Source organism: Saccoglossus kowalevskii, chromosome 20 (assembly GCF_978046115.1).
Source record: "Saccoglossus kowalevskii chromosome 20, keSacKowa6.1, whole genome shotgun sequence".
Taxonomy (NCBI): domain Eukaryota; kingdom Metazoa; phylum Hemichordata; class Enteropneusta; family Harrimaniidae; genus Saccoglossus; species Saccoglossus kowalevskii.
This window is the reverse complement of record NC_140660.1, coordinates 22,314,507-22,339,220: the sequence shown is the minus strand read 5'-3', so window position 1 is coordinate 22,339,220 and position 24,714 is coordinate 22,314,507. Positions and strand designations below refer to the sequence as shown.

Below are 24,714 nucleotides of genomic sequence, written 5' to 3'. Positions count from 1 at the left end.
ATTCCCAATCCTTGTTGTCCAGATTACACAAAGTATTAAGAAAGAGTTGACTTTTGGGTGTTGTAAAGACATGGGAGGTGAACAGCTTACGTAATTGCTTTTGGGTGGTATTTTCAAGTATAATTATTTGTTCACCGGTGACTAGACTAATAGGAGGCTCTGGACGTACACAAATTGCACGACTATTTTTCCAGTCTAATGGCAGTGCAGAGATAATGCCATACCACTGAAGTAGCTGAACATAATTGAGCCCCAGTGCCTGGAAATTAGCCCAATTTTTAATTTTACCATTTGTGTCAAATATATCTGCAATATAAATTATTCCTGCATTAAAAAACGCTCTGTAAAAGATACTTTTATTTTGAATGAGGATATTTTTGTTATTCCATATGATTTCATATTCATGCGAGATGTTTTTATTAGGCCCAACTTCACTCCACTGTTTTAGTAAAGTGTAATAGAATAATGGGAGTTTAACATTGAGTAAGTCAACAGAAAAATTACATTTAAAAATGAAATCTCCTCCCACATATTCCAGGTAATTGGAAAAAATAATTTCCAAGGGTGAAATTTAGGAGATAGGTATCGTTTTACCCACCCAACATTAATGGCTTTTTGCATTGCATGTATATCAATTAGAAAGACGTGTTAGTATTATGGGATGAATTATTATACGTGTCAGTGTAACCTTAAAGTGCGAGAATTACCAAGCCACCATTTTTTTTGTTATTCACAACAAGCTTAAAGCGGGGGAGTCGTCACCTGCGCATGCGTCAGATGGTCATAGCGTGTCATTGTTTACAAACAAGCGTCAACCCATTAGCCTTTGCGTTTTAGCGTGTGTTGAACGTTTTTAACGTCGCTTGGGACTCAATTCCCGCGCGTGCGCAGGTGACGACCCCCCCGCTTTAAGTGACTTTACCAGTGTAATTTAGAAGGATTCTGTATTTATATTAGCATTGTTTTGAATATACTTGTCTTCATTTTTCATTAGGGTTTGGATCTTTATTTATTTAGTATCAGTCCGTATTGTATATTTCAGTCTGCAATGATTATTGTAATATTCAGCGAGCTCAGATATTTCTTAAATTAAGTTTTTTGTCATATCAAATTTATTACTCAGCCCGGAGTAACACATTATTGTATTCGATTTGTAGACAATTCAATGGCACTTGTACACTATTTTGTGGTAGATACTAATACCAGTATGTTGCAATTATTTGATCCTCTGCACTGGCGGATCCAGAAATTCGATAAGGGGGGCGAGCTCCGTGACGTGGCCGAAGTAGACCTCTGGTGAGCTGGGTTTGTCAATTGATTTGTCAATTATTTTGCGGGCTGAAGGGAGGGGGCGTCTGGCGCGCCTCTCTCTAAATCCGCGCGTGCTCTGTAAGTTGAAATAATACTATCCAAACACGTCGGGCATTCTTGGAGCATGATATAATAGTAATTAATGTTATGAGTAATTATTTTTGAATTCTTCAAACTTGTGGTAAGATTAAGTATTTGTCCAATCGGTGATCTCGATATTGTAGTTATGTGATTAAACTTAAGTTTTTACACCAAATGTTCATTTCCGGGTTATTTTTGCGTAAATGTTAAATGTTTAACACAATTCCATTCAAAAAAAAAAAAAAAAAAAAATGTTGCACCGGTTCCCATGGTCCCAATGTCCACGAACAATCAATAGGGTTCAAATAGACTTGGACCTTAACTAAACCTGCTGACTGCTAACAGCCATATTGTGGGTTAAGTTTAGACTTAGGGACGATGTCATGAATTAGTTTTCGCATATCTGTTGACTGACTTATTTAGCTGATCACTAGTGAATGGCTGTGTTATATCTGTCATCATTTAGGCTCATAGCGTGTCATTGTTTACAAACAAATGTCCACCCATGAGCCTTTGTGTTTTTAACTTGCGTTGTTATCGTCGCTTGGGACTCAATTCCTGCCCTTGCGCAGGTGACGACCCTCCCGCTTTAAAGAATCAAGTCAGGTCGGCTTTCTGACTAAGTTTTTTCACCTACTGTGGGTGGCTACTTTTATACTAACACGATAAAGACTTTCCGTTTTCGACATTGTGAAATTCTTTCGTTTTTTAGTAGAAGGAACCCTGAAAAAAAAATTATTTTGACAAGATAATTCAGAAATTTATATTAAGAATAATTTATAACGAAATGTATTCCCTGTGCGCACATAAATTATTTCCATTATTACCGATTACACAATAATATATACGATGTATTGCTATACTCTCTGTATTTTTTACTTTTATTTGAATGTCTTGAAATATGACTGAATGAAATTACAAACTATTTAGTGTGTTCAACATCTCATGTATGAACAATAACTTTGATAAATATGACTTTTACTTGGTAAAAAAACTGTATTTTTCTGCATAAAAACGAAGGAATTTCACAATGTCGCAAACGAAAATTAATAAGGAACTGGCAAGTTGATAACCACTATCTGAGGGGCACTTTCACTGCAATTTCTATATAATTTTACATTACATTATCAATGACAGAATGGGTATCGAAACTATATCAACTATACGGAGGCGTTATATCAATGATTGGAAGAGACTATATCAACGATGGGGTGGGGGAGGCTTTTGGAGCCATATCAATGGTTGGAAGGGAGCATCTCAACGAGGGTGGGGCATTAAAGCGATGGGGAGAAACCATATCAACGACGGGGTGGAACCATATCAACGATGGGGTAGGGTATTGGAGCCATATCAATAGTTGGAAGAGAGCATCTCAACGAGGGTGGGGCATTAAAGCGATGGGGAGAAACCATATCAACGACGGCGTGGTACCATATCAATGATAGGAGGGGACCATATCAACGATGGGGTAGGGTATTGGAGACATATTAACGATTGGAGAGAGACATATCAATAAAACCTACATAGAAATTATGATGTTGGGAAAAAACTCGATCAAATCTGCGATTAATTGAGCTATAATTGTGTCATATAATTTTTTCCGAATTTTCACACTGTTGTGCAGTTCAAAAGTGACTTTGAAGGCAGTTGGGATTATTCGAATGTCGTTGCTGATATAATTAGACAATACATGTACAAAGCACATATCTAGGGCAAAGGTCACGTCGTTATGGTAATATACACCAATCAATAGGCTACTGTACCACTATGTCCGCCAAGTGTCATTTAGATTAGATACTTTTGTTGGTGAAGATGAAGAGAACTAATGACAGGCGGTACTTGTTTAATTTAACTGATAAACAATATTGGCAGCATATGTTATTTTCCATGCAGTCTATGACGTCAGTGATGACTGTAGTGTCCTGTACTGCGCTGAACACACAGTCTCAAATCTTTTGTCCGAGTCTCCTTATTTGAACTCAAAGTTTTACGATATAGTCTCGCCAACTGGTTGTCACGCGAGAATCCGTCTTGCAATTAGATTATAGACTGTCGACAGTTCTCGGGCCTAAAAGAGTCACTTACTTCCAAATGCCGTAGGCGTGTTAACGGAATGCCGAAGGCATTTCAAGCGAGGGTCGTGAGCCCCGAGAGACTGTTATAGCATGTAACGCCCTCGTGCGGCATTACGTGGAATTTGCTCGGTGACGTTACTGTTGAGTCTTGTCACTCAAACTACTACTACTTTTATTGGTGACCCGTTTCGCTCATGATTGGTTGGTCAGTGTATGATGTAATCGTTTCCGGCCTATGCCAGTGATACTGATATTTTCACTGAAGACAATTATTCCTCGGTCCATCATATTTTTTGTTTCACTATGGACACAATATATTGTCGCCATGGTTACTTCTCCTTACAGCACATGTTTACCTTAACTGATAACTTGATTAGATAACTAAAATCGATGACAATTCATTGTTTACGAATACTGAATACACCGCACAGAAACGCAAGTTCCAAAGTTCTTACTTAACCTTTATACAGATAAACATATCGTCAATATAGTTTTAGTGTTTTTAACTCATAGGATACACAAATTGCTTTTTAAGATCTTAGGAAAATGTACACTGGTGTGGGGCAGTGGTCAGCATGTTCTCATACGAGAGACTGTAGGTTTGATCACACAAGCTTAATTTTTGGTGAGGCAACGCCCCCAACATTTTTGACAAACTTTGACACATATACATGATTTTTGCTATTTTTAATGGCTGTTTATTTTTCTGTAAATTTCAAATGACGGTTAAAAACAACCAGGCCAAGCACAGTGTTTTAACAATATTTTATAAAAGTTCATGCCTTTACGAAATTCACAGTTATATCATTTACATTTTTTATCGTTTTCTTATTTTACTATATTTCCGAGTCGATGAAACAAAAAACTAACACGCACGGTGCGTTTTTCACATTTCCGTCAATCTGCTTGTTGCTGGGAGACTGCGAAATACGCCATCTACGACGACGATGACGACAACTTAAAGATTCACTTCCGGTTGAAAAGTGAACGAACTAGCGTGTTGCAAGACCACTGAAATCTATAGTAAATTCCGTGTTATTATCAAATAATTATCAGACTTCTGAAATGACAGCTATGAAACTGTATTGTGATCGAGGAAATCAGCATTACTTGAAAATAGCGATAGCAGCTGATATCGCCGGTGTCCAGCTGTCCGTACAGGAAGTGGAGCACAGCGGTAAGTTCTCGTGTCATTTATCGCATCCAGATCTGACGACTGTTTTGCCATTTTAAAATGGCTGTAATTATGGTTGGAGCTGGGATTAAATGTATTCATTTTCAACAGCATTACACGTGTACTTACGCCGACTTAGTCAACCGGTTTGTCTAATTTTAGGCTGGGTTGGATGTTGGGAGTTCAAAGCAAATAAAACAAATACAGTACGTACGTGTGGTTCTGATTAAACCATGCCCCCAACATTTTTTTGGAAAGACCCCACCCCTTACCCTAACTCTAACTCTCCAGCCTCCCAATTCAGTACATGTCCCTCTAGATAACTATAAGTGTCCTCAAGAGGGGAATATACAGTTACTTTGAGGGGGAAATAGGAGGGTAGGGGGTCGGTTACGAAGTACTATACAATAAAAAAAAATATCCGATTACAATACTTTATTTTCACTTGGAATTAATTTCCGCTATTTTCGCTGAAGGAATGATTCAGTGAAAATAAAATCCAATGAATATACATTTTTTTGTATATTTTAAATTCCATACAAAGCACCAAAAATATCTTTTCAACAAAATTAATTCCAGCTAAAATAAAGTATTTTGCAGTATTTTACAGTACTTGGATTAGAGGCTGTGGTACAGTGGAATAACATACAAAGATAATTTGACCTATACAATATTTTCTTTGAACTTCTTCAGAGAACTGATAGTCTGAGAGTTAGGGTGATCAATGGTACTCCCAGGGAGGGGTAGTAAATTGGAAAAAATGCTCATACAATAATTCTAATTAAGTATAAATTAATTTAGTTTTTTGGAGTGTGTGGTGGGCCCTGAAAATGGCCGTTTTGTTAGTGTTTTTACGTAAAAACTCGTTGGAACTTAACGACGTAAGATGAACCACGCAGCATGTGGCCACAGTCAGCTGGCATCGGTGTCACTGGGTGTATATGATAAAGGGAAGTCTTTATTACAAAAATGCTGAAAAACTGTGAGTTTTTGCCTTAGTTATTTTTTTATCGGCGAAAAAACTGCGAACTCGGCAAATTTGGTTGCACAACTTCCCTCTATCATATACACCCAGCGACACCGATGCCAGGTGACTGTGTATACACCCAGCGACACTGATGCCAGCTGACTGTGGGCATTACGGTCATGTGGATTATTTTTCTGTCGTTGAAGAAAAAACATTTTGCCGACCTCAAGTCCATTACGATAACCATAATGAGGCATGCCGACGATGGGAACTTGTTGCATCATCATTATTTTTGCCATTTAGATATGTTTATGTATTCACAATAGTTTGTAAACATTTCACATCAGTAATAAAAGGTTTATTTGTTTCATAACCCTGTCTGCTATTCTTCAGTAATTACGATGCGATGTATCAATACGTGCGTGAACATAATTATGCTAATGAGGTCATCGCCTTCTTGGATTACAAGCGGTAGTTTTTCCCGGCCGTTTCGACTTGCACTGATCACGGTTACTAAAAAAGTAACCGTGCATTGATTGCAATACTTACCATACTTTGTAGCCAATTTCAGTGAGTAATACAACTTCATTTGCTGACATAAAACAAGTTTTATTCTTGAAATTCGACCCTGTGTCTTAGTGTTCCCACAGTTCTTGACCCAGTGCTCACGTTTATTGAAACCTCGCATAAATCAAGAAATAAGTACGTGTACAAAGTGTACGAAAGCATTCCTTTATTTGACCTTATCATACGATCACAAAAACAACTTTTTTAAATCCTTTTTGAGGTGGTCCTCGGGTAAGCGCCCACCCCCAATTTTTCCCAATTTTGTATGTTCAGGCCCCTGGGCGCATGCCCGGGGTAATACGGTAGTAGAGTCTGATGTAAAACAAGTATTATTGAAATATTCTCAATTTGTTGGTCTGTGGGAGAATTTCTAATTGTTACATGAGGGTAATTTTCTAAAAATGACAGACAAACAAACATTCACATAACACGAGATTCCAAGTCAACCACTCAACATTACTAACTGACTCCAAATAAGTGAACACCCCCCACAAGTGACTAATGGAAAAAAAAGATTAATTATGTACTGTTCTTGTGTGAAAATGCAGGTTTGGATGACCTTTAACCCCACTTTTGTCACCTTCCACAGACTATATAAGCCTGCCTAATTTAATAATTGAACTGAATAAAAAAAATACATCATGAATTCAGACACCTCCAAAAATAACCATTTTCTCATGGTTCAATTTATCCCAATTTATTTATAATTTAAAACATAAATAAAATTTTAAAATAAATTTGTATTGCAATATTGTGGCATACGTATGCTACTATTGTCATGTACCAAATAATGTTATTTTGTCTTCAAATAACCAAGTATTCTTGATTTGTTTTTAGCACGCATTGTTCCGTATTTAGCAAGGAATAAACTACCTGTACTTGAACTGAACTCTGGGGATTTCATCTTCTCAGCAAACATAATCACAAGGTCAGTTGAAGAGTGCCATCTAGTGGTGACCTTTGTTTTTGATTTAACATTTTTTTGTCTGTATTTGCTGCGTTTAAATGACAGCATTTTATCAGAGCCCTACGACTTGTGTCAGCAAAATTGGTCATGTGTACGCATTCAGCTCGAGACGGCATGAGCCAAGTTTGGCTCCAATAAACCTTCTGGGTTGAGCTCTGATAGGATTAGGCCACAACATTAACTCTGAACATGTAATCGCATCAAGCCCAATGATCAGGCCGAAATCGAATATAGCTATCTCACCCCACCAATGACTACTATGGGTATCTTGCCACACTGTGCGGATAACTAAAGATGAACGAATGGTAGCGCACGATTGCAAAAATAAAGAGCTATTTAACGTTGGCCAATAATTATTCACAGCATCGTTGCTCGTCTTCTTTGAGCGTACCTGTTTCCCAAGGAGAGTATATTCTGCATTGACCTTCTCTGTCGCTTTCATCGTGCCAAAATCGTTTTCACCTTATTTTCATCTTCTCACAAATATGATACAAATATTTAAAATAGAAATATCCAGGGTACATGTATTTGTGGTCAAGTGCAGCTTGTACAAAGATTCTGTATTATTGATTGATTTTTAGGTATTTGTTATGTAAAGCTGGCAAAGATTCTGATGATATAGAAGTAGATGAATGGATAGAATGGGAAGCCTCTCAATTACAGGTAACACTCCATTAATTCATAAGTGATCTTGACCTTAATTGGCTTAATTTGATATTGTGGAGTAATGAGCTTGATTATTTGTTTATCCATTTATTTTATAATTTGTGAGTGCGTATTCAAGTATCTGTGACATTTGCATGAATAATCACTTTTCTGTTTGGTTCACAATAATGTTGTGTACAGACACCCCCCCCCCCCCTGTTTAACATGTGACTGTGATACATGTATGTTTCACTGTATGTGTAATTAATAAATATGTTCTTGTATATTACAGCCTGTATTGCAGCCTTATTTGGTTGGCATGGCAAGTAAATCCAAATGTGATGTTGGCTTGGTAACTGGAATTTTAAACTACTTAAATTCATCTTTGAAAGGCAGTGGATATCTGGTGAAGGTAGGTGATATTCATAGATAAAATGTTACTTAAAGACATTTTATCTGTTTTGTAAAGTTTATTTTCACTAATTTTTGAAGAGTTGAATGTAAAATATAGGAAAAAAGGTGTTTTTGCTTGATTTTGTTTTCACTGATTAATTTTTTCAGCAAAAAATAAACTGTAAGTGAAAATAAAGTACTGTACTGTTTGTAGCTGATAGGAACTAGTGTATCTAATTTTTAGATTTCATATTGGTCTTATAGTTTGGTGGCCGTATTGTGTTGTTTGACTTTTCTATTAAGAAAACCTGAAGATGTACTCTTAGACTGTTTCTTATACTTTGGGGAGTCTAGTAAATTTAAATTTGTTGTTGAACATTACCATATTGGCGACTTGCAATTAAAGTAGTGAGAGGGGAAAGGCAATTAATACTGTAGGATGGGAATTTTTGCGCAATGAAATTTTTGCGTGAAAGCAAATATCTTCTAATTCGCGCATTTTATTATTTGGGTTCTCCTTGCAGACAAATTATTAGTATTTAACTTTGACCTTTCATTTATACGTGTTTGTCAATAAATTTGAAACAGAATCTTAACGAATAAGAACATTTATTATTCAATGTCTGTTATTAATTCACACATTAAAAACACTTCTACTAGCCAAAACACTATTATTACTGCAGTTCACACTCGCCAGCCATTTTGCCAAGTAAAAATTACGGAAAACAATTCATTTGTATTTAGACACTGTTATCATTCTGTATGTGACATCGACATGCAAGAAGCTAGGGTTACCCAAAGAACAAAAAGCCCTGGCAATATTTTTTATGTATTTAGATCACATCAATGTGAAGATTTTTTATTTTTTGAAAAAACTAAATGACAACAACATCGTGACTGTGTTTGTTCCGGCCTGTTGTACCGATCTGCTGCAACCCCTTGAATCTTGCCATCAACAAACCTTTCAAGAAATCTAGTTTTTAATTTTGCACACTTACAGACTGAGCTCATATTGCCAATCTCAAAGTCAATCTTCATCTTTTGGAATTAAATCCACTTCATGCTAAATGGTTAGTTGAAGCCATGCAGTCTATTGAAAATCGCCGGGAATTGTGTAATTTTTACGTTTTTAACTACTATTTGTGTTAAAAAATATTTATTGACTGTAAATACATTTTTTAACAATGAAATAAAAACTTTACAGCGGGGGCAAGATATTTTACATACAGCCAACTCCTGCACCCAGTTGACAATTACCAAGGGAATTTGCAACATCCCCAGGCACTTTCCAATGACTCCAATGATCATTGTAGATGCAAAAAAGTTACATACACACCTACGTGACAGTTAATCAAAACACCGGACGTTGTATGCCTTTGATGTTTGGCCATGAGGAAGGAAGGATAGTTGGACTATTCTATTGCTATGTAGTAACAAAAATTATTGCTGTGTAACACTTGAGAGAAATATAATGGAAAACCTGGGAATGAATATTAACAAGAAATGATAAATGTAAATTCTTTTGGTTTGTTGAGATGTTGTCAATGTTCAATATCAACAATGATTACAGCAATTCCAGGCACTGATTTGACGCTGAAGTAGTGCTAGATGTTGATAACTTACTACAATAGGTTACACACTTTGTTTTCACATTTACAGAAGTTGTAACTAGAAATATAAACATCTCCTGCAAATCAGAGGAATGATTGACAGATATTGCCCACAATGTTTTCTATATTTGCTACAAAGTCAGGTACACCTTGACCTAGACTTTGAGGTGCGTCTGTCTTTCAGTCACTTTTTGTCAGTCATCGTGTTGACGCATTTTTTGTGGCTTTTGTAAATTTGTTGGAAACATTATTTTAAGTGATAACTATTTGTCTTTAAACTAACTATTCCTCATTTCTCTTTGTGTTGAATTCTTCATCATTTCTGTTGCTAGGATACACTGTCTGCTGCTGACATCATTGTCTGGTCTTCACTCTATCCCCTATTTGCTGAAAATACAACACTTCAATCCCAGCATGCATCAGTCAATAAGTGGTTCCAAGAATTACTCAAACAGCAAATGTTTCAATCAGCTGTTACTATGGTAACCCAGGGGAAAGGTGTCAAGATGTTTTATGACTCCATAGCAATGCAACCTGTAACAAGTCCATCAGTGGTTCATCATAAAAAACTACAATCAAAAGGAATAGTCAGTGAAGACACAGAGGTAAATATGAATAACTCAAATAATGTAGTGTTATATGTATTCCAGTCACATGACATGCTGTAATCTGGTCAAATGACATTTCTTAACCAATCTCTTACAGAATATCAAATAAAAATCAGTAAATGAAATACTGTAAAACACTTTGAAATAGCTACATGTACACACAAAAATGTACATATCATTTTAGCGAATTTGACTCGATGCGTGAATTAACTGAATCTTAATTTATCTAAAGTGCCAATAATCTTACTTACTAATCTTAAGAATATACTTTATTCTAATTAGTGACATCTTAATTTCGGATTAGCTAAAATAATGTGGTAGCTAAAAAGACATGTTTTACAGTATTACGTACATTAAGTTCACAAATTTTCACATTGTTATTTGTAGGTTCAATCAAACGAGAAGTGTACTGTGGCTAGTCCATCAGAGGTTGCTATGGCAACAGATGCATGGTATAATGGTTGCAAGTCAGCTCCATTGCCGTATAGACCCAGCCATCCAATGTGAGTTTTAATAATCTTTTAGCCTTTGGTTTAGGTCACATGATTGCCAAGATCAAAATTAAGACAAAAATGGGACAACTATTGTGAAAACTAGTTGTAAACGTAAAAATATAGTTGTCTGATAAAGTTTTTTGTACGTAATTATTTAAAGGCCAAAATTGTCTTTTGTCAGCTTTTACAAAATAAATCTGAAAATGTTTTGGCATCTACAACGTGAGTCAAATTCATGGCTGGACTTCAACTCCTCAAAAGAAATGTCTAAACTATAAATTGTTTCAGCAAAAATATTGATTGTGTGATGAAATTGTTATTTTTGTTAATTTTAATTTTAATTTTAATGTTTGTCCAAATGACAACCACTTTTGATATTTAGTAATACTTCAGGACATCCACTAATATAATTCCTTTGAGTGTATTACATCATCTTGAGCTATTTGTATTTTGGTTGTTAATTAATTTTGTTTCTTTTTGTTGACATTAGATATCCAGTTGAAAATAAAGAAAATATTCTTATTACAAGTGCATTGCCTTATGTTAATAATGTACCACATCTTGGTAATATTATAGGATGTGTCCTCAGTGCTGATGCATTTGCAAGGTTAGTGTCTGGATATATAATCTTATCATGATGACCTCTGACCTCGGTCATAATTGGTTGCATGCATATTTTGAAAAGAAATAACTTTTGTATTTACATTGTCAATAGTTATAGTTTCTTACAAGCTTTCTGGGAGATGACCTCTGACCTTAGATTAACTGCATGCATGATTTTGACAAAAAATAACTTGTACTTTGTCATTTGTAATGGTGTAGTACCATGCAGTAGACACAAAACAGACCTAAAATATTTTTTTTCCAGGTATTGTCGATTACGAAATCGCAATACACTCTATATATGTGGGACTGATGAGTATGGCACTGCAACGGAAACCAAGGCACTGGAGGAAGGATTAACACCCCAACAAATCTGTGATAAATATTTCAAGCTGCACGATGAGATTTACAAATGGTTCAACATTAGTTTTGATTATTTTGGACGTACTACAACTCAACAACAAACAACGTAAGTATCACAACACACCAACAAACAACATAAGTACCACAACACACCACCAAATAACCACAGTACCACAACACACCACCAAATAACCACAGTACCACAACACACCACCAAATAACCACAGTACCACAACACACCACCAAATAACCACAGTACCACAACACACCACCAAATAACCACAGTACCACAACACACCACCAAATAACCACAATACCACAACACACCACCAAATAACCACAGTACCACAACACACCACCAAATAACCACAGTACCACAACACACCACCAAATAACCACAGTACCACAACACACCACCAAATAACCACAGTACCACAACACACCACCAAATAACCACAGTACCACAACACACCACCAAATAACCACAGTACCACAACACACCACCAAATAACCACAATACCACAACACACCACCAAATAACCACAGTACCACAACACACCACCAAATAACCACAGTACCACAACACACCACCAAATAACCACAGTACCACAACACACCACCAAATAACCACAGTACCACAACACACCACCAAATAACCACAGTACCACAACACACCACCAAATAACCACAGTACCACAACACACCACCAAATAACCACAGTACCACAACACACCACCAAATAACCACAATACCACAACACACCACCAAATAACCACAGTACCACAACACACCACCAAATAACCACAATACCACAACACACCACCAAATAACCACAGTACCACAACACACCACCAAATAACCACAGTACCACAACACACCACCAAATAACCACAGTACCACAACACACCACCAAATAACCACAGTACCACAACACACCACCAAATAACCACAGTACCACAACACACCACCAAATAACCACAGTACCACAACACACCACCAAATAACCACAGTACCACAACACACCACCAAATAACCACAGTACCACAACACACCACCAAATAACCACAGTACCACAACACACCACCAAATAACCACAGTACCACAACACACCACCAAATAACCACAAATGCACTACACTCAATTACCAACCATACACTCCAGCCAGTCAACATTTTGAACTGTAGGCATTAATCTGCGATTCAGCCAATAACGGAGAAATAAATCTGGGTCTGTGGAAAGCATCCTTCGCTTGGTCCGAGAGTGTTACTCGTCTCTCCAGTTCTCATATGTGAGCCTCGTGTTGTTACAAAGTGCACTATACCGGATGGCTGTGAAAAGCGGCCCCAGAGAACTACCCTGTAAAATGAGGTCATCATTCTGATGATCCGCATATGTTCTCGGAGGGACACAGAGAACGCTGACTAAGCATTCGGCTAGGTCGCTTAGGCAACGTGCCTGCAATGACCGTACCAAGCCCCCCTCCGTGTCGAACTCCATGCTCAGACCAACTATTGTGTTGGGCAAGGAGGGACTTTGCTTGATTTACTAGGAAGCCCAACTGGTGTAGTAAATCCTGTGTTAGCCTTACTGTTCGGCTAACCACCCCTTGTTTGGGTTGTGTAGCAACCAGCCTTAGGTTGCGGAAATGTTATGCTCAACCCTTTCATGCTGGCCAAAGCGCTACCCGATCGAGCGGTGTTTGAGACCGGAGCCAGCAAATCTGGAGTCAAATCTTGCGCCCGAGGTTCGGTTCCTCCTCGACCCCGGTACCTTGAATTTTTGGTTAGGTGGAACGTGCAAAGTTGGGTGGCTGCATTCATGGAATATTTTGACAGCTTATTCGGAAACAATCCATGCACTGAGAGCAGAGTGGCGACCCTCAACCTTTGAGTTGTAGCCAGCCCACTGGAATGCATTGTTTTGCGCCGCCAGCACTCTGAAGTCTCAATGGCGGAATGCACCAGCTTCCTAGACCAGCATACGCAGCCATTGGTGGGACACCACACGGCTACCCAGGATATCCTGCAATTTGATCTGGCTCTCGTGGCAGGGGCTGCCTCTGTACAGCGGAATGCGGTTTTGACTGTTTTCACTGTAACCACCTCAATTACGCAGACTTTCTCTACCCTCCTTTTTTTGAGGATGGAAGGAGCAGTCTCTGTGCTTTGGGATCCCACTTACCAGTTGGTACAGGTTAGACCCGCGAGCCAGTTTGGCTTCTGCCAAAAGACCCCAAGCTGAGAAAATGTAACGTAACCACAACACAACAACAAACAACATAAGTACCACAACACACCAAGAAACAACACAAGTACCACAACACGCCAAGAAACAACACAAGTACCACAACACAACAACAAAACTGGTAGGTTCCCAATTCCTGATCTCTGATAAATACTCTTTCTCAATTTTTAATTTTTGATAAAGATAATTACTAATTAATATGAATTTCTATTAGATACAACCTTCCAAATCTGAATTTATAATAAAATTTACTTCCCAATTTCTTATAGACTCTTTCCTAATTCTGAATTTCTGATAAAAATTACTTCAATCAAACAGTATTTGACATGTGTTTTATTTGTTCTATGGAACCAATATTAAACACAACACATCATGATGATTACTGCTCTTTAAATTGTTGTGTGCATTTTAATGGCAGTGTTGTTTATTGTTTCAATTGTTTACTATTTTACAGAATTGCGCAGGACATTTTTTGGAGACTATATGATCGTGGTTATACATTGAAAGACACTGTAGAGCAGTTACTTTGTGTGAACTGTAGTCGATATCTTGCGGATAGATTTGTTGAAGGAATCTGTCCTCTTTGTAACTATCCCGATGCTCGCGGTGACCAATGTGATAAATGTGGGAAATTAATTAATGCAGTAGAACTAAAGGTGAATAAATTACTGTAAAACATGTTGAAAAAGTGGCATGCAATTTTAGCGAATTTTGGTAAAATGACGAAATGTTGATTTAGCGAATCTCTCTTTTCATTGTTGATTTCTTTGTTTGGTGGCCATTTTGAATTGAATTAAAGTCATTAACGACATCTTGAATAAGCAAACCAGTTCTCTCACTTATTTCGCGAAAAAGGCATGCTCGCGAAAAAGACATATTTTACAGTATTTGAAATAATCTTATAAGTTTCACTTCAGTCAAACCAGAGTTTATTCCATTCACTAATAGATGCGACTTTGAAGGAATATATTTTAACCTTTCCATATTTTATCTTTCATAGTCTCCTAGATGTAAGGTGTGTGGTGATTCACCGGTTGTCAAGTCATCAGAGCATCTATTTATAGATCTACCAAAGGTATGTCAAAGTTCAAACTCTCTCATGTCATAGTTCACAGACTCCATCATGTCGTAGTTCACAGTTTCATCATGTTATAGTTCAGACTCCAGCATGTCATAGTTCACAGATCCCATCATGTCATAGTTTAGACTCCAGCATGTCAAAGTTCACATACTCCATCATGTCATAGTTCAGACTCCAGCATGTCGTAGTTCAGACTCCAGCATGTCAAAGTTCACATACTCCAGCATATCATAGTTCAGACTCCAGCATGTCAAAGTTCAGACTCCATCATGTCAAAGTTCAGACTCCAACATGTTATAGTTCAGACTCCAGCATGTCAAAGTTCAGACTCCATCATGTCAAAGTTCAGACTCCAACATGTCATAGTTCATTATTTAGTTCATATTCACCCTGAATTTTTATTTAATCATGATTCTCAATGGGCAAGGTTTTAATAGTTAGGCTATGTTTTTAAATTGATCATTTGTAACTTACAGTTGGAGCCAGCGTTAAAACAGTTCTTGGCAAAGAGTGCAACTGATGATTCCAATTGGACATTTAACGCTAAAAATATCACGCATTCATGGATACGAGATGGACTCAAACCACGGTGTATTACCCGTGATTTGAAATGGGGTACACCAGTGCCGCTAGAAGGATTCACTGATAAGGTATTCTACGTTTGGTTTGATGCACCTATTGGTTACCTTTCTATTACCGCTAATTATACCGACCAATGGGAAAAATGGTGGAAGAACCCACAACAGGTGAGTCTCTTAAAAGTGGATTAGAATGATATCTTTTCTCTACAATACATCTGTAATACAATTAGCACACGCACAGGAGCCAAGAGTTTTGTCCTCTTGGTGGGCTATTATTGCACAAACCAAAAAGCATAATATAATATAATATAATATAATATAATATAATATAATATAATATAATATAATATAATATAATATAATATAATATAATATAAGGTTTTTACGGAGATACCTCAAAGTATGCACGAAGACAGTACAACAGCAGTATCGGCCGACGCGCAGCGGAGGTTGATCTTCGTAATAATCTTATTATTATACATCTTTTCCTTCCAAGGATACATCATGGGAATGCCGAAATCAACAAAGTTTAGAACAGAATCAGCGAACTTCTTTGTATGGAGTCTGGTCAAATCCTGGTGGCAGCCATGTTTGTTTTTATTTTTAGAGGACGCGCGTAATTATTCCATATGGTCATTTGCAACATGTTTAAATTGTTTAAAATGTTGGTTAAATTTTTCAACTGAATTTTTTTCCGCCAGAAACTGATACTATAGGCAATATATTTAATACAGTAAAGGGCTTTTCACCAAAATTCTGAAATAATTTCTTAAGTCAATATTTATTTTATTTTCTTTACAGGTGACATTATACAATTTCATGGCTAAAGACAATGTACCATTTCACAGTGTTATATTTCCAAGCACACAATTGGGTGCTGAAGATAATTATACAATAGTAAATCATTTAGTGGCCACAGGTAGGTCAATATCATTTCAATAATGCCCTCAATTAGTAGACAATCATTCAATAGCTACATAATTTAAATATCAATTTGATGATGTCATCCAACCATCTAAACATACTAGTCAATCGTTTAGTAATTAAGTAGGTCAATACCACTTCAATAATGTCCTTCATTTCAATAATGCCCCCAATCTATCGAATTAATGACTACAGATATGACATTATCACTTCAATAATGCTCTCACAGAGTAGCCAATAATTTTATGGATACTTGTACATGTATGTCAATATCACTTCAATAATGCCCTCAAAATTTGTAAGCATAGTAATCATTATTTCAATTAATACACTTTTGTCAATACCTCTACAAGGTTGGGCTGTATATACCTATAACAATAAAGGTGGTGCATTCTGGGACTGAACTAAATATTACCACTTGGTGGTGTTATGCATGTCAGAAGCTAGGTTGGCCACTTGGTGGTGCTATTGCCTTTTGAATCTACCGGTAGATTAAATATACTGCCAATTAAAAACTCATTTTTTCAGAATATCTAAATTATGAAGATGGTAAATTTTCCAAAAGTCGCGGAATTGGAGTATTTGGTAATGATGCACAGCATACTGGGATACCATCAGATGTCTGGAGGTTTTACTTGTTTTTTGTGAGACCTGAATCTCAAGACAGTGCTTTCAGTTGGGGTGACCTGGCACTCAAGAATAATAGTGAATTATTGAACAACTTAGGAAACTTTGTCAACCGGTAAGTAGACCTCCTAAGTATGTGATGCATCTGTAAGTAGACTCTCTGAGCTTGTGATACACAAGTAGGTAGAGCCCCTAAGTAAGTAATATATCTGTAAGTAGACTCCTCAAACATGCAATGCATCTGTAAGTAGACTCCCTAAGCATGCAATGAATCTGTAAGTAGACTCTCTAAGCATGCAATGCATATGTAAGTAGACTCACTAAGCATGCAATGAATCTGTAAGTAGACTCCCTGAGCATGGAACGCATCTGTAAGTAGACTCTCTAAGCATGCAATGCATCTGTAATTAGACTCCCTGAGCATGAAATGCATATGTAAGTAGACTCCCTAAGCATGCAATACATCTGTATGTAGACTCACTAAGCATGTGGTACATCTGTAAGTAGACTCCCTAAGCACACAATGCATCTAAGTAGACTCACTAAGCATGTGATGCATCTGTAAGTAGACTCCCTAAGCATGGAATGCATATGTAAGTAGACTCCCTAAGCATGCAATACATCTGTATCTAGACTCTCTAAGCATGGAATGCATATGTAAGTAGACTTTCTAAGCATGCAATGTATATGTAAGTAGACTCTCTAAGAATGCAATGCATCTGTGAGTAGACTCCCTGAGCATGGAATGCATCTGTAAGTAGACTCCCTAAGCATGCAATGCATCTGTAAGTAGACTCCCTAAGCATGCAATGTATCTGTAAGTAGACTCCCTAAGCATGCAACACATCTATAAGTAGACTCCCTAAGCATGCAATACATCTATAAGTAGACTCTCTAAGCACACAATGCATCTGTATGTAGACTCCCTAAGCATGCAATGCATCTGGAAGTATACTCTCTAAGCATGCAATGCATCTGTAAGTAGACTCCCTAACCATGCAATGCATCTGTAAGTAGACTTCCTAAGCATGAAATGCATTTGTAAGTAGACCCCCTAAGCATTCAATACATCTGTAAGTATGCTCTCTAAGCATGCAATGCATCTGTAAGTAGACTCCCTAAGCATGCAACGCATCTGTAAGTAGACTCCCTAAGCATGCAATGCATCTATAAGTAGACTCCCTAAGCATAAATGCATCTGCAAGTAGACTCCCTAAGCATGCAATGCATCTGTAAGTATACTATACTATAACAACATTTATACATCAAAAGCCCAACCAGATGAATGTAATCTCTAGCGTACATATTCATGCCCTCATAGAAATGTATTTGGAATCACAGCTTGATCTCTAAACATCGTAAATGGCATATTTCACGGAGCTCCCGCCACGATGTTAGCGTTTGGTTCGGATTAGCATACTAATTGCGGTGGCCATCTTGCCCCTATTTATAGAAGTGGTTTTCTTTTAAATAAATAAAATTATTTATAATTCTATTTTTCAGTGCATTGGTGTTTTGTGATCGTAATTTTAATGGTGAAGTTCCAGTTATGGATCTAAATGATGATGACAAACAGTTGCTTGCCATGGTAAATAGAGAACTACAGACATATATACAGTGTTTGAATAAAGCACGGTAAGTGAACGGTACAACTCTAGTACACCTTCACATAAAGCACGGTAAGTGAACGGTACAACTCTAGTACACCTTCACATAAAGCACGGTAAGTGAACGGTACAACTCTAGTACACCTTCACATAAAGCACGGTAAGTGAACGGTACAACTCTAGTACACCTTCACATAAAGCACGGTAAGTGAACGGTACAACTCTAGTACACCTTCACATAAAGCACGGTAAGTGAACGGTACAACTCTAGTACACCTTCACATAAAGCACGGTAAGTGAACAGTACAACTCTAGTACACCTTCACATAAAGCACGGTAAGTGAACAGTACAACTCTAGTACACCTTCACATAAAGCACGGTAAGTGAACAGTACAACTCTAGTACACCTTCACATAAAGCACGGTAAGTGAACGGTACAACTCTAGTACACCTTCACATAAAGCACGGTAAGTGAACGGTACAACTCTAGTACACCTTCACATAAAGCATGGTAAGTGAACGGTACAACTCTAGTACACCTTCACATAAAGCACGGTAAGTGAACGGTACAACTCTAGTACACCTTCACATAAAGCACGGTAAGTGAACGGTACAACTCTAGTACACCTTCACATAAAGCACGGTAAGTGAACGGTACAACTCTAGTACACCTTCACATAAAGCACGGTAAGTGAACGGTACAACTCTAGTACACCTTCACATAAAGCACGGTAAGTGAACGGTACAACTCTAGTACACCTTCACATAAAGCACGGTAAGTGAACAGTACAACTCTAGTACACCTTCACATAAAGCACGGTAAGTGAACGGTACAACTCTAGTACACCTTCACATAAAGCACGGTAAGTGAACAGTACAACTCTAGTACACCTTCACATAAAGCACGGTAAGTGAACGGTACAACTCTAGTACACCTTATCACACAAACGTTGTGATGTAATTTATTTTATGTGAACAAGATGGACAAGCAATCAGTACACAACCCATATATAATCAATAGATTACATCATACTGTTGTGTATATTACTGAATACATGCTTTTGTTTTTTGTATAGTATCCGTGATGGTCTTCGAACTATTTTGAATATTTCCCGCCTTGGCAACCAACATATCCAAGCAAATATGCCATGGAAACTGATTAAAGGGTCTGAGGAAGAAAAGTAAGTTTTGAATATTTTTTGCATTTATGTATTCAATGAAACGCAACACTCACATGACTCAGAATTCTTCAGGATATATAACAGAACGCCATAACCTCTCTCTGATGTTTTATGTATCAGTTATTTTCTGTCTGAGAAGTAGTGTATCCATGCTGTATATCCATACCTTCTGCATCTGTAAGTAGACTTCCTAAGCATCCAATACATCTATACATTGTGAAAATATACCCCAGATATACCAGCTGATGGCATATTGTTATGATGTACACCAGGAAGTAATAACCATGCAATTCAAGTGTACAAACTGACCTATGTTAAACTCAGTAATAGGATAATGTAGTGTTCCATTCAATTCTTTGTAAATGTTGACAGATGTTCACTTGTTTGTTAGCACAATGCTAACTGGAATATGTAGCAAACAGGAAACAATTGAAGAGTTTTTCAAAATAAAAATAATATAATCCAAAGACACTTGTTGTGATGCATTGCTTTTTAAAATGTATTTTAATTAACATCAATATCAAAAAACAACTTTCAACTCAGACTACAAAACAGCAATGCAATGCCGATTACATTAGGTGTTATTTAGCTGGATTAGTAAAACCAAACTTGCTTTGAATAAAGTTTAGGTTGACACCAAGATTTCAGAAACATTTACTTTTTCAAAATTCTTTGTTGTATTCACAATAAAAATACACTAACAGCTGAAACCAAAATAATGATACTATAGATCCCACACCCTCCCTGTGGCTTTCATTGCATATGGAAGTTATTTTCACAAGTGATGCAGTGTATCCTGTGGCTGTACTTTCACGAGCGAAGCGACTACAAAACGAAAGCCACAGGGAGAGTACGGGGTATATTCATGTTCCCCAAGAGAAAAATATTGTACTGAATATTGTTTAAATTCTGCTATGTTTCGAGAAATGTTACTCTTGAAGGGACTACTTTGTTTGCTCTCAGACCTCATTTGCATATGGGGTGTGGAAATACCGATTTTGATTTCAAGGATGAATCAAAATAAACTGCAGTACATATGTAATACCCCTGGTAATACACAGACTCAAATAATTCTGCAATTTAATTATCAGTGCATTCCTATCCCGGCATTTGAACAGTTTCAATGTTTAGATGTTGTTGTAAACATAGGTTTCCCAGTTTGATCATCAAAATATGACTTACTTTGTCCATAGACACACCTGTCATTTTCAACAGAGCATACACTTCCAATAGAACAAATATGGTTCATGATTTAATCTGGTTATGGAGGGAAATCAAGATCAAAGTGCGACAACTCTGAATATCAAATGTGCAACAAATTGACTACAAATTAGTCTATATGTATATTAACGACAACAGTTTTGATTGGCCGAAACCTCCCTAATTCAAAACACATAAACTACTTGGATTAGTCTTTTCCACGAAACGAAACAACCCTAACCCTAACCTTAACCCTAACCTTAAATTTTGAACGATTTCAAACATCGCCACGTCAAATAAATAAATTTGTCGAGAATATTTATTTTCCATGACGTTTCCGCCTACTTTGCAGCTCGATTCATTTGTGCTGACATGATGTGACAGCCATTTTGGAATTGTTGAACACTAATGGTGCTATTCATTTCATGTTTCAAATCTTCTGTGAAATTTTCGCAGATATTATTAGGCCAATGAAAAAAAATGCGAGTTAGGGTTAAGGTTTGGGTTTGGGTTTTGTTTCGCTTTGTTTCGTTTCGTGGAAAAGACTAAGCCAAACTACTTATAAAACAGTCAATGAATGTACATGTCATAACCATCCCATAATCATGATTTAAAGAGTTTATAAACCAACCCTGTTTATATATAATACATGTAATACAATGTGTTTCTACTTGTAGGATTCGTGCAGGCACAGTGACTGGTCTGAGTGTCAATATATCCTGTTTAATCTCAGTTCTACTACAGCCATATTTACCCAATACAAGTGATGAGATACAGAAACAGCTACAAGCACCAGACAAGTGTAACATTATTCTTGATCAGTTTGTCTGTTTTATTCCACCTGGTCATAAAATAGGACAGGTAGGTACAGACTTAGAACACGTTGAGAACATTCCAGAAACACATACTTTAATAGATTCCAGAAACACATTCAAAACACTGGAATAACTGAAAAGTTGTTACTATTTTCAGCCTAAACCACTGTTTGATAAAATAGAGCCATCAAGGGTGGAAGAACTACGGAAGCAGTTTGCTGGCAGTGGTCAATCCCAGAAACCATCTACCATAAATCCAATCAAAAGTGATGATGCACAGAAAACTGCTATGAATGATGGGAAAACAGTGGAAGAACTGACAGCTCTAGTCACTGAACAGGTAGGTCATATGAATATGAAAGAACCAATCACGTTGCTTGATATAGATCATGTGACACATGAATATTCTAGTAACCAATCACAATTATAGGTATTATTAGCCATTGATTGGATGATACCTAACACACCATGACATGTTTTCTATCCCAGGGACACAATGTTCGCTCCAAGCTAAGCAAACAATCTTATTTCAAGTCATCTGTTGCAACATTTTGCAATATTTTGTTTAATTTGCTTATATTTTTTGTTTCCATGGCAATAGCCTTCATTATTGCATTTGGCTGCATAGCATACTTTCATGAAGGGTTCAGTTTCTTCTCCAGGTTTTGATAGTTTGAATTCTGGCATGTTTTCTTTGGTAAATATATTAAAACATTTTCAGTGAAAGCTTTGACTGATTGGTCCGTATTTATCATTATATTATAAATTGATATAATAATCGAAAATCTGAGCTTGAACAAAATTTTCTAATTGAATATGAAATTACATCTTGGTGGAATATTTCACCATCTTGGTTTTAAGATCTATCTTGTCAATTTTGAATAACATATTGCATGGTACAATATATATGTTTATACAATTACATTACAGCGGAATTGAAAATTTATTTGCCATTTGTTTGTTTTTGAAATGTTTTAAAGCATGAATGCTTGCAGCTTTCTTTTTAATGGAGTGGACCCCCTGGGAATATGTTTTTTCATCAGGGTGCTGTAGTACGGACGTTGAAAACTGCCAAAGCTGACAAGGTGAAGATTGAAGCTGAAGTGAAGAAGTTACTGGAATTGAAGCGACAACTGTCACTGGCAAAAGGGGAGGAGCCTGCTCCTTCTTCAGGAGGAAAAGGAAAAAAGAAGAAGGAGGAAATAAATAAAATATGATGTTAAAACATGAAGTACATGCTATACAAAGTTCAAAACATAAAATATTTAATTACAAGCAACTATGAAACATAATTTGAAAAGTTTTTTAGCTCCGCTGTCGAGCGAAGCTTATCATATGAGTGATTGTCCGTCGTCGTCTGTGGTCATCCGTGTCAATGTTTTACTTTTTCGACTTCTTCTTGAAAACTACAAGCCTGAATGCTTTGATACTTGGTGTATATGTACCTTGGGTAGGCCTCTCTTAGATTTGCTCATTTCATGATATCTTCAATTCTCTAATTTTGATGAATATTTTTGGCATTTTTGGTAAAAAGTGATATTTTTGGCTTCTTGTTAAAAACCGCAAGTCTGCTTGCTTTGATATTACATTATATAGGTACTACATGCGGACCTCTTTTAGATTTGTTCATTTCGTGATGATATTATCTAATTTTGATGAATATTTTTGTCATTTTTAGTGAAAATTTCGACTTCTTGTTGAAAACAGCAAGTCCGATTGCTTTAATACTATACATATTGTTCATTTTCTAATGATATCTTCTGTTCTTTGATTGTAATGTGCATTGCTAACAGCGATGCTATCTCAGCCGACAGGTTGCTTGTTTAATTAACCGGTACAATTAACATAACTTTGTTCAAAGGCATAACAGAAAACAATTAATTATCAAAAAGTATGATAAATAATTTTGAAATGAAATTTGAATTTACAATGCTTAACTGATTTTAGTATGTCTTTAAAACAGCATGATTGTTTTTATACATGCACAGTATTGATGACAGTCACTTTAAAGTGGAATTCCTCAAAGCTAACAGTGAATAAAAACATAGATAAACTATCTAAGCCTTGCCTAGTTTGTCACTTGATGGAGTGTAAATGCTTAAAGCGCGGTTGTTGTCGTATATGTGTGACCATATGTGTTGATAAACATTGATTTTCCCATAATCCAATGCGCTTTTCAAATGGAAATCACAAGTATAAGGGTTGACCTGTGTGCGACTTGCACTGAATACTGCCGGTGACTCATTCGATACTTTCCAGTCACCTAAAAATTATCTAATTGAAGCTTGGAAACGTCTCAGTTCGTACTCGTTGATCTGCGCAACAGTCAAAGTCGCCATCTTTGTTTATATGAGACCCATATATCTCGTGCATGCGTGGCGTTATGACTACTGCCCTGTCTAAAAAAAAAACACCCATGATATTCAATGTGAAGGGTTTTTAGAAAACAAACTACAAGTTGCTGTTTTGCCAACAACCACATTTTTTACTTTTAAAAATTGCCTTATAACACAATTTTGTTCATAACATAAGTAAAAAAATGTTGAGACAAATAATTCTTAAATTCTGGCCATTTTTTTTCTCTTCAAATTCAGG

The 24,714-nt window shown here is 36.7% G+C and overlaps 1 protein-coding gene across 1 annotated transcript; it reads left to right on the top strand.

Moving 5' to 3' along the window:
- The first annotated feature begins 4,445 nt into the window (after positions 1 to 4,445).
- On the top strand, positions 4,446 to 24,180 carry LOC102800811 (methionine--tRNA ligase, cytoplasmic-like). The gene is made up of 18 exons (XM_085494291.1): positions 4,446 to 4,644; positions 7,013 to 7,103; positions 7,724 to 7,805; positions 8,080 to 8,199; positions 10,123 to 10,395; positions 10,786 to 10,901; positions 11,383 to 11,499; positions 11,761 to 11,964; positions 14,557 to 14,758; positions 15,103 to 15,177; positions 15,660 to 15,929; positions 16,566 to 16,683; positions 17,217 to 17,430; positions 18,819 to 18,950; positions 20,000 to 20,104; positions 21,982 to 22,165; positions 22,277 to 22,459; positions 23,163 to 24,180. Exons 1-18 carry the CDS (start codon positions 4,533 to 4,535, stop codon positions 23,334 to 23,336), a joined length of 2,772 nt encoding a protein of 923 aa, XP_085350417.1. The 5' UTR covers positions 4,446 to 4,532; the 3' UTR covers positions 23,337 to 24,180.
- The last annotated feature ends 534 nt before the right edge of the window (positions 24,181 to 24,714 follow it).

Excerpts from the sequence above, each read along its gene's own strand:
- LOC102800811 (XM_085494291.1), top strand. The coding sequence starts at position 4,533 with ATGACAGCTATGAAACTGTATTGTGATCGAGGAAATCAGCATTACTTG. Across the intron at positions 8,200-10,122 it reads GCAGTGGATATCTGGTGAAG|GATACACTGTCTGCTGCTGA; the intron begins GTAGGTGATATT and ends TTCTGTTGCTAG. Across the intron at positions 10,396-10,785 it reads TAGTCAGTGAAGACACAGAG|GTTCAATCAAACGAGAAGTG; the intron begins GTAAATATGAAT and ends TGTTATTTGTAG.